The sequence below is a fragment of the Platichthys flesus genome, chromosome 3 (assembly GCF_949316205.1).
Source record: "Platichthys flesus chromosome 3, fPlaFle2.1, whole genome shotgun sequence".
Lineage (NCBI taxonomy): Eukaryota > Metazoa > Chordata > Actinopteri > Pleuronectiformes > Pleuronectidae > Platichthys > Platichthys flesus.
In genome coordinates, this window is record NC_084947.1 from 9,352,284 (window position 1) to 9,364,114 (window position 11,831).

The following is an 11,831-nucleotide window of genomic DNA, read 5'->3' on the forward strand; positions in this document are numbered from 1 at the left end:
AACAGCCACATAAGAGATGAATAATGCGATTTAAAACCTATATAAAGCATTCAAATAATCCCATTCTATAGTTTCAGAAAATGTCAGCTGCGCTCGTATGAAAGTTGTTCACTTACCCGGCTGAAAACGGAAAAACTAAAACAAAACTAAAAAAAGGAAGTGCACAAAATGGCGCACTCCGGATACGGGGACCCTACGGTGTGTATCTCCTGACTCTGAATTTTTTGTGTTGAAACTAAGCTACGATGCAGTGAACAGATCCTCTTTAGATTGATCCTCATATTCCTCCAAGCTGACAACTCTCGGTAGATGTGGGAAGCATTGCAAAAAGTGGAAGAGATGTTCGTATCCAGTCAAAATGAATATCGAAGTTGAGCCCGACTGCTTGAACCCGCAAACGTGTTGTGACAGCGCTTTGGAGGGTTCAGGCAAAGCGCTTCGCGGCTTTAGAGTCGACAGCGATAAGGCATCAGAAGGAAGTGACACTAGCAAGGCGTCCCTCCATCAAATGTGTTTCAACAGACAGGAAGAGAAACTACAGACGCACACACACACACACACACGTGCATGCTGCTTATACACACACAGGCACTGCACACATTCATAAAAACACAAGCAGCTCTTCTCCTAATCTCGCAATTTGTGCATGAACCCTACAACAAACAACACTGATCAGCCAACGTTCAACATTTCAGGCATCAAAAACAGCAGCCGGGTAAGACCGGGTGAATTGTGACACAACCGACCGAAGTGAAGCACATCACAACTGCAACAACAAACATCCATCCCTCCTCTCAACAAACATCCCCACCCTCCTCCCAGTGCTAGACTCCACTGCTGAATAATGGGAAACTATCATCCCGGAGATTATAGTATTAAAACCCCTCTCCCGCATCCCAAATCCGGCCATATTAAAGATTTGCCCGTGTAAGCTGCAAGGTACGCGGGCCCCATTCAGTGGCTGTCAGTGGCCAAGGAACTGACCCATTTCCCAAGCGAGCGTGTTGCATGCTGAACACTGGTGTGGGCCCCATGTAAACCCAGTCATCTGATGGGTTCAAGGATCATCACAGGGAAAGTATCAAAGGGTTTCAGCTCAGTCCCTCGTGCACACAGATATTGTCAGGAGACATAGCGCCGACACGACTTTTAGAAAAGAAAACTCCAGAGATGTCGGGTGGAGGACTTAGGAGAAACGTGAGGAAAAGACAGAAACAGAAAGAGAAAGCAGGAGGAGTGCAAGAGGGATATCTGAATCTGAGCGGCAGCGGTTCAGAGGCTATCACAGAGTCTGAACAAATCCCTGCAAAGGATTACTGGGCATCATCCTGCCTGCTTGCTTGAGAGAGCAGGAATCACTCGGGCTTCCTGCTCGGCTTCAACTAACGTGACAAGAAAACAACCTGTCATGGTGTCGTTCAGTCCTCTGTAGAAACCTAATGGATACTGGGTTTTCAAAGCAGGCGGTGTGTCAGCCTGGTTTCAACACAGGCACGTTAAGCCGTGAGTTCTCGTCTCATTTATTGTAGGAGGAAGAACGACTCTTCCTGAAAATACTCGGCTCTTTTGCAGAAATGCAGACAGATGTCGTTTATTTTATTTTTTGCCCAAGCAGAACTTACACTGAAACGGAATTATTCAAATTCTAATCTTCATGACTGGACGCTAAACTGAGTCAGACCTCTCAGTGCTAATGACAGTAAAGAGGATGTCAGGAAGATGCGATTATAGGTCGGTGTGTCGGTGCAAGCACACACACTCCAGATGTGTGTGAGCAGCATTAGAGGAAACTCCTGAGCTGCTGGCCACAGGAATTCTCCTTAACCCGCATGACATCACAAGTATCAAGGGCAGTCACATTATAGGTACAGAATTAATTTTCAGTCGGCTGATCTTTTTAAATACACTTTTGTCAGACTTTTTGATTCCAGGATGCAGAGCTATGAGGTATATTTTTGTTGCTGTACGATTTTTGAATGTAATAAGACAATATAACATTTTGTTCTAGTACCGTTAATACACTGACCTTGCCGGAAATCTTTTGGTCTAACCCCCCATGTGGTCCGACCTGACTACAGACATTGAGAATACTTTAAAGAAAAAGCTCTCTCCCTTAATTCCTTTTTTGCTCTTGTAGGTCATATAGAGGCAGCAATATTAAATATACATACATTTACTTTTCTGATTTTCCTTTCTGAGACCTTGACCAAAATGTTGGCACATTACATTTAACCACTTTTCTCTATCAAAGATATCTATCTAATCTATCTAATATTGATCTAGATATTCTAGAAATCTCTGTTTGTCTGTATGCATGACATGTGAAACGCATTTGTAAAAAAAAAACGCTCATCTTATTTGGTTCATACTTATAAACGCTTGAGTGTTAACAGCCCAAGGAACTGCAGTATTGAATTTGAATATATTTATATTAATAAACTTTCAATAAATAGGCACCTAGCGCTCTGTAGCAGCTGCAGGGACTCAGCAGCGAAACAACATGTTTATGACGATGTCCACGTACACCAGCAACAACAACTGATTCCCTCGTCCTTGGTTCTGGGTACTGAGTCGAGCGTCGCTGAACTTTGTATAAACAGGTGCACAGCTCTTTGTGCAGCATCAGCAGCAGCAGCGGTGGTGGTGGTGGTGCAGCTTCCCTGTTCTGTGAAATGAGTCCAGCAACTCGTCTTCGCCACAGCTCAACTCTTAGAGGTCACTTTTACAGTTTCAGAAAGAAAGGGACAACCAGCATCACCACAGGCCAAGTAATCAGCCCCTTCCAAACAGGCAGGTTGAGTGTGATGGATGATGTGATAAACACCCGCTGGAGGAAAACAAAGATTATTTTTTATTTTAATAAAAGATAGCTTACCACAGTGAGGCAAACTGAGGCCGAAGCGTTGGAGTTGGACCGGCTGTGATGAGCGCCTTGGTTCCCATACTGTCTCCTGATCTCTGCAGAGGTGTGCCTGCAAACATGGAAACATACACAATCAGGATTTTAAAAAGTCTGGAAATAATAGACTCCACAGGTTAAGCATAAAAACTATAAAACAAACGTATACAACCTCACGTAAAAGCCATAACAACTGCTCAATTCCACCAACATTCACTGTGTATCTAAACAAGAGATGCAACAGCAAATTTCACCATTGTCCGTACTTGCATTAGCATGGATTGGTCAGCCATGATGATTCCATTCATGCTATTGTTCAGTCTATACAGAAGCACATCTCTGCTGGCTGTGTAAAGGCTTTGTCATGATGGCAGCGATACAGGCAGCAGAATAAATATGGTGTCCTGATTTAAGGGTCAGACCGAGCAGGAAATCAACATGACATAGGAATGGAGTTGTATTCAAATATGTTGGGTGTATACTCTGTGTGTGTGTGTGTGTGTGTGTGTGTGTGTGTGTGTGTGTGTGTGTGTGTGTGTGTGTGTGTGTGTCCAAAAAGAAGGGAGTTTTGCATAAATTGCATCGCCATGAGACATAGGGCTAATTTGTAATTAATCCCCCGTATCATTGGAGCCCAACCACCAATCCAGGCACAATTACTGCTTTATTCTATGCAGCCCAATAATAAAAGGCCAGTTTTGATACATAGGGAGAATTTTGTGTTTAGTAGTTGCGTGATTCTATTTTTTCTTTAGAGTTTTGTCAAACTGTCTTGTTTTCGGATGTATTTTTGAGTGACAGACAGAGTCTATTGCAACACTGCCACTCATGGAGTTATAGGGCAAAGGCTTCAGCAAATGGGTCACATTCCCCTCTTCTTCCCTGTGGTCACTCTCATGGGTCCATTAAGTCCCCTCGGCCATTGTTGTAACAGCCCTGTTACTAATTACCACAGCAAAGCCATAAACACCAATGAAATGGAGGAATGCAGCATGTCAGAGCCACTGAGGCTGCAGAGTCACAGAGCATGTCAAATCTTTGAGACAGCTCCATGCAAACAAATGAAAACTAATATCGATAATATTCTACATCAGCGTGCCAGGTCATTTTGCAAGAATCAAAAAGAAAAGCTGCACCCACACGTGCATTTCTGACAATTAACTTTTAAAGGCTCTAATAAAAACAACATATTCCAATTACACTGTTTATAACACGTTCCCCTCCCTCCCTCCTGTCAGTCATGCAACATGCTGAATCAATACAATAACTTTATGCCAGGGAGGGTTAAGGCATTGGTGTGAAGACAGTTTGCAAATTTACACAAAGAGCAATGTACAGCTTTGCAGCATTATATTTAAACTCAGCAAAAGAAGATGAAGAATATTGCAAAAGATTAAACAACTATGGCACTCGGGACGTATACCTCCGCCACATGGAAACACATTTATACACTACTAGATCTGGATCATTATTTTGGATCTGCGCCAAATGGCACACCCTCGTAAATACCAGCCCTCTAAACATGCCTGATTGTATTTAATCAAGATTCGTGAATTTTTGTCTAAGAAGAAATCTGTCGAAAAATTCTCTATATAGCCCAAAAAAATTCCTCTGCCATGGCTCAATGGTCACCTAATGAAACAAGATTGAGATTCTTATTCGGATCTGCATCAAATTGCACAATATCATAAATATCTCTCCTCCAAACATGCCTGATAATTCTGCATCAAGACCCATGAAGACAAGACACTGAAAACTTTTAAAACACCTTATCCCGCAATGTTAAAGAAAATTCCTGGATCATTTCAACTTTCATAGTAATCTGACCAGTAGTTTTTGCATAATCCTGACAAACAAACAAGCAGATAGACAAAAACATAACGTCCTTGGCCGAGGGAACCATTCAAAGATGCATATTATACCTCACATACTGATTATCCACAATCATACACACACACACACACACACACACACACACACTATCAACTTCTACTCTTTTATCGTCAGCGACAACTGGGGCATTGTGCAATTCACACTTGTGTGAACGTCACATTTATCAGAGTGGTCAGAGTTATTTTTATCCTCTATTCAAGTCCGAAGTCGGCCTAAACCTAAAAGTATACAAAGGTGCAAACACACACAGATAGTATCTTACACATATTCACACCTCAAAGCTGCTCAGCAGAACCACAAACCTGTCTCGACTTCGAAGCAGGTTTATAAAAGCAGCAGTGTGTTTGTCCCTTGCACCAACAGCCCAGCGGACAGTGGGGGTTGAGGGATCTCGTAGACACGTCACACCTTGGACACTTAAGTCTCCTCGACCACTTTTTTACACAACTGATGTGTGAAAGAAATGTGCAGTGAGTTACTCGTCTTGCTGTGGCGTGTGTCAGTGGAGCGGTAGGTAAGAAACTGAAGCTTCAAGTCAACACAAGGAGTGACACACCTCACCGATCCACCTACACAAGTATGTGGGGGGGGGGGGGGGGCAGAGTTATGACTTCTGGATCAGACGTCTCCTCTTCAGTCAGATCGGTAACTGCTGAGATTTATGTATATTACTACTTTAAGCCCAGTAAGTAGCCAGTACCAAAGAAACAAATCCGGGTCATTAAAAGATAAGTCTCTGCAAGAAAACAAAAGAAAGGAAAACATTTCTGAGCAAACAAGAATGCCATATTTGGCCCAGGGGCAGATTGTCTGGTGGGTGTATTAAACGTCTACCCAGGGCAATTAAAACCCTGTAAAACCTTCTCATAACTTGACTTCTGAAGAGACGTGCATTTCCCTGTGTGCACAATGAGCCCTCCCTCTATATCTCTCACTAATAGAGACAAAGGTTACGCAGGCCAACTCATACTACTACAGAGCATTCACTGTATAGAAAGAATGATTTACATACATGCATTGTCATGAGCATGCACACTAGGGATCGCTTGCTCACGTACAGCGACACACATTCAGGGGCTGTCTATAAAAAGACAGAGCGAGTAAAACAGCAATCAGCTCCTGCCAGCAGAGCAAGCGGGGCATTATTTCACCACTAGTAGACAAACAGCTTGTCATGGCAGACAGCATCTGTCATTATCTTTAACGGGCCTGTGTCTTGGCTTCCTTTTGTTGCATAAATCCAAAGCTGCTCTCGTCAGGAGGACCGAAAGCGGGGATTTGGATTTTTTGGTCATTTAGGGCGAAATTATACGAAAAGCTGCTTGTGTCATAAGCTCGACAGAAACTGATGTCTTGATTTCTATTTTACTGAAACCACAGAGACAAGAGTGCTGAAAGTGATGAATTGGTGTAATGGGTCAACCCACAGACACAAGAGGGACCAAACCTTGTCTGTCAACAACACCTGCGATGCTTGTATTTGTCAGGTCACAGCATTGGTGTTAAAAGAGGGAGTTCATAGGTTTTGGAGATCCATCAGGAATCTGGGCTTCAGGTCTGATATTAACCATCATGGCATTTCCCCAAAAATGATCCACAACAGGAGGTATTTCCTATACCAATATGTTGGCCAATATATATATATTTTAAAGACTGGCATGATTCCTAAGATGTTATCATTCCTTCATGACAAACATTTGTATTGAGGTTTGATAGAAGAAGGAGAAGAATGTTTTATTCTGTCAAATAAAAGCTATATTGCCCAAGACCAGCAAACATAAAACACAGATCTCATATCGGCCGATTTTTATCAGCCAACCAATAATTGGTCAGACTCACAACGTTAACACACTCAGGATGTCAGACAGTACATAAATAGAGTGTGGTTCCAAGCAGAGTAAGGGAAATAGATACTGTGGCAAACTGCAGCACAGAGATCAAGATACAATCTCACCTTGATAATATCTAGTTATGTCAGAGAGAACCAGTCATCTCCAGCACAGCCTCTGTAATCACAAGATCCCCTCAGTCATGTCGAGGATCCGTCTTCATCACAACTTGCACTAGTGACGTTCGCAGATAAACAACTTATCCTCACTATGCACTAAACATTTGTATGACATTGACACAATACAAAAATCACTTGAATACACTTTAAGTTACTGATCCATGGTGAAGTTGGAGGGAGAATCAGAATCAGTCCACTGTCATGCTACAAGCCAAATCAACCACTTTGACAATACACAGTGCATGTAGGTCCCCGATTGTCTATGTAACCCGAGATTTCTCAGTAACATTTCGAGTGTGCATGTAAACCTACTGAGTGTCACTTGGTTACAGGCTTCAAGGCCTTGAGATCAGGCTCAAACACAGAAATTCTCAATATTCCCTAGTCAGGATGGAACATTTGAATTGTTGATAAAAAAAAACACAAAGCCTGTGACGTTAATTACCAGTTTCCTTTCGTGAGATATAATAAGTATGTATAATCAGTACTGATGAGGAAGGCACTGTGGCACAGCTGCTCCCCGGAGAGTTACCACTGAAATGATAACACAGAGCAAAGCTGTTTTGAGAGTAACACCTTAGATCAACCAACATTTATCGTTACAAGTTGTTCAACACTGGAATATTAATGTATCTGAGACGTCAGATATTTTTCTAGCATGATAACTACATTGGATTGTTTCAGGGAGAAGTATTTCTCAAAACTTCTTAAGGCTTCACGAAAGATGTCCCTTTTTCTGAGACGTCTCGGGACTCACACCCAAGTTCAGAAATCTCACTTTTGGTTCCAGAGTGAAAAAGTCTTTATCTTTCCCCTCCCTATAGAAAGCGTTGGTCGCTTTCTGTCACGTCATGCTGTCTGCAGCAGGCCTGCACTTGCTGTGTGTGCATATGGTGTGTTCCTGTCAGCAATTCTGGAATCATTAGCCAAGCATTCCTCAAAGAGTCCGGCTCTTAAACTATGCTATAGCTTCTTCTTGTGGATACAGATCTGATTATTCGGCCAAATCTGTACTTCTACTCGTGACTTTCTGCAAGATATAACTCCCTCCAGGCGTGCTGCTCAGCAAGTCAGTCCACAATTATCCCCTTTATCATCATCATTATCAAGTCAATCCACTACACATGTGGGTGGCTCCTCCAGCTTGTATTAAACCCTTCTCCCTCATGCCGGGTTGTCTTCTCCTTCATCTGAGCCTAAGAGGAAACGCAGGAAAACAGAGAGTGGTGTGGTGTGCACACGACAAGAGGGGGAAAGCAGACCAAAGGGATGCCCCCGCTGTTTGTCTCATCCTATCATACGTCTCCAGACTTAATGGGTCTCAGCGCTATCTGCACCATCACAGCTCGGCTTCCTGTCAGGGGCCGGCACGCACAAACACAGCAGAGGTTTGGCACGACTCGGGTCCCGGACGGCTCATGGGCGAGAGACAGTGACCAAGGAGAAAACTTTGAATTGAGTTTGAATGACTTAAACACCATCATCCATCATAAGTCTTTTTAGGTGGGTGTGCGTCTGCCTGACACCCCGCCTGACGGCCCACCAACGGCCATGAGGGTTAACAGATGTCATGAGCAAGAGCCGAGAGGAAATCGGATGCAACCCAATCCGGATCCCCCCCCCCCCCCACCCACCCGCTTAAGAGCATTGAACAACAGAGGCCCCACATCCACAGCTGTCCCCACACCTGTTCCCATATGCCAGCAAAAGAAACTTCACTTTCAGGGGATGATTAATAAGTGGTACACTATGAAGAAACACACATTTCCTGCTTTAAAACTGCCACGGGTGAAAAAAAAGTGAAGTGAAACCAGAGGCAAAGCGTCCAGAGGGTGCAGGATTTCCTCCTCACGCCATCCTGATAGAGCGATGGAGAGGAACCACATGAGAACATATAGGATTTTTATGGGTGAACAAATAAACGTTACTTCTTCAACAAATACCTGCAAGCAACTATACAAATAATCGTTGTATTGGTCTGTGAGGCAATGAACAGGTTTTTTTCAGCCTGCTACAGAGCGTACTGCATACATGAGTTTTAACATGTGACCAGTGTTCCTCTTTGTCCATTGATATTGATAGTTGTTCCTCTTGACATTTGACATGATTTTTGTTCCCAATGCATCCACGACTTTGATCACATGTAGTGTCTTGTATGGATATGCATGGAGGTCTAATCGGGGCCCACGGGTCTAAGACACTGATGCAAGTACTCAGAGTATCAGTGCGTCCGATCAGAGACTTCTGTTGCAGGTCACTCTCGTTGTCTCTTGCATCATTTCCTGTCACCTCCCTGCTGTCGGCTTTCGTAATAATGGACAAAATGCTTCATTCATTCAAAATCTCACATATAAAAGTACTGATTGTCTGCCCGACCCAAAACAACCCACCTCTGAGTAAATGGACTGCATTTATATAGCGCTTTAACGGTTTTATTGACGCAGAACAGTACAAGTCACATTCACCCATTCACACACACATTTGCTCCCTCTATTAACAAATGCAAGAGCCATGAATCGAACCACTGACCTTCTGGTTAGTGGATGACCCGCTCTACCTCCCGAGCTCAGAACCTTCCCTTTGTGTTCACATTATTAACAGTCTGGAATTGTGTTACTTTCAAGTAGCTCTATATTATATAATACTCATTAATGTTACTAAGTAAAATACATCGATTACATATTTGGTAACTAACAGATTCTTCTCACTGGAACCCATTAAAGAGTTTCTAAAAAGATCCTTGTCAGTGAGTGTGACTGTTTCTCCTGCATCATTACAGACAGGCTGTGTTGTTCGACACCATGAAACTACTCATTCCACAACACAATGTTTTGCTACATTACAGTGTCGTCCTTCTGCCTCATCACAGGATTCAGGCTCTGACCCAAGATCAGCTCAGCAGCTGAGATCAGCTCCGCACAGCTCAGCAAGTTGTGCTGAGCTGCGATTTCCCCTTACCTCTTAAAAACCAGAGCATGTTACTTCTACTGCGGAAGATTCCCATTTGTAAACTTGTTTAGATGGGACAATAGACATTAAATAGAAGTATAGAAATAAATATAGATAGATAGATAGTGCTAGATAGACAGACAGACAGACAGACAGACAGACAGACAGACAGACAGACAGATAGATAGATAGATAGATAGATAGATAGATAGATAGATAGATAGATAGATAGATAGATAGATAGATAGATAGTGCTAGACAGACAGACAGACAGACAGACAGTCAGACAGACAGACAAATAGTGCTAGACAGACAGACAGACAGACAGACAGACAGACAGACAGACAGACAGACAGACAGATAGACAGATAGATAGATAGATAGATAGATAGATAGATAGATAGATAGTGCTAGACAGACAGACAGACAGACAGACAGTCAGACAGACAGACAGACAAATAGTGCTAGACAGACAGACAGACAGACAGACAGACAGACAGACAGACAGACAGATAGATAGATAGATAGATAGATAGATAGATAGATAGATAGATAGATAGATAGATAGATAGATAGATAGATAGATAGATAGATAGATGGATATACAGACAGACAGACAGACAGACAGACAAATAGTGCTAGACAGACAGACAGATAAATAGAATATGGAAGGTGTTAACTACTTTCCTCCTCATGATCCTCATGATCCAATGTCCTCAGTTTAATCAAAACAAATCACCACATCTGCCCTCCTGCAGTTCAGTGTGAATGAACTCCAATGCACTGTTCTCTCACTCTCTGCAACAGACACTGAGTTTGATCTGCTGTTGCACGAGCCGCTCTGCAGACACTTCTATATGCCCATGTGCCGCATGAGGTCAAATAAGTGTATTTGTAGTAATGAGTCGCACTATACAAGGAGGCATGGTGCACACAATAGACTTCCATGTGCACACTTCCTCCACACCTGGCCCATGTCACAGCAGGAACTATGACCACATCTCTCCCTCTCCTTTCATAGCAGCTCTATATGGACTTGTCAGACCTTACACATCACAGGAAAGGATTATATTAGAAACACTAGATATAGAATCAGCATCCTCACGAGGAGGAAATGGAACAGTTGGCTCCGTTCTGTCAGCTTTGTGTGGGAAGTTCGGGTTGTTTCTCCACTTCAGAGGTTTGGTTAATGAAACTAATGTGGGCCTCCGATTGTAAAGCAGGGAATGCAGAATCCAGATTTACTTTGGTACTTTGTCATATTCGCTTCTTTCGTAAAAAAGATAGATTTAAAGTGATGTCAATGTCAAAGGTAAATATGAATTCAATATTTAAATCTAAATGTTGAATCTAAATGCAACCATTGATTCTAAATCTAAATTTCCAATATTAAATCTAAATCCATTTTGATCCAAATGTAAATGTTAAACATAAGGTGCAGCTTTATTATCGGTGACCCATAAAATAATGAGCCAACCAGGGAGAAACTGACATATAGATGATTCACCACATGGACATAAGTACTGTAATGTACATAAGTACTGTTATAGTGCATAAGTACTATAACAGTACTCAAAGTTGACTGCTCTTTGTTTTCCTCGGTGAAGTAACCTGCAGCATTAACATTCACAACATGTGGCTGCCTGCTCCAACTCAGGAATCCCCTGAACTGTCAGGACCGAGCCAAACCTCCAGGGAGGAAGCAGGAGTTCACCTCCTCAGAGAAACACGAGTAGGAGTTCAACTCCTCAGAGAAACACGAGCAGGAGTCAACTCCTCAACCGAACACCAGCAGGAGGTCACCTCCTCGGCCGAACAGCAGCAGGAGTTCCCCGCTGTCAGTATTATGATGGTGTCGGTGGTTACCTGTTGATTTTGAGGGCGAAGGCTCGTCTCTCCGCGCTGCCCAGTGAAGCCATGTGACAGTCTGAAGTCCAGTTCAGTGGAGCGGTGCGGCTGGTTGGATCCCCCCCTCGTGTGCTCTCTCTCTCACCGCCTCTCTGTCACTGACGCTCCGCTTCTCCTCCTCCTCCGCCTCCTCTCCGCTGCTGCTCCTCCGTCATGATCGAGTCTGTGGCGACA

The 11,831-nt window shown here is 43.1% G+C and overlaps 1 protein-coding gene across 3 annotated transcripts in view; it reads right to left on the reverse strand.

Moving 5' to 3' along the window:
* Positions 1 to 11,831, reverse strand: part of dock8 (dedicator of cytokinesis 8) — a 55,061-nt gene extending 43,230 nt beyond the window's left edge. For 2 of the 3 annotated variants that reach the window (XM_062381753.1, XM_062381752.1), the window contains exons 1-2: positions 11,616 to 11,831; positions 2,876 to 2,972 (exon numbers count right to left, since the gene is read on the reverse strand). In XM_062381753.1, coding sequence (XP_062237737.1) covers positions 2,876 to 2,972; positions 11,616 to 11,668 — 150 coding nt within the window. In that variant the 5' untranslated portion in view covers positions 11,669 to 11,831. Of the gene's footprint in view, positions 1 to 116; positions 403 to 2,875; positions 2,973 to 11,615 lie in introns of those variants that run through there. The other variant, XM_062381754.1, reaches the window with a different exon arrangement.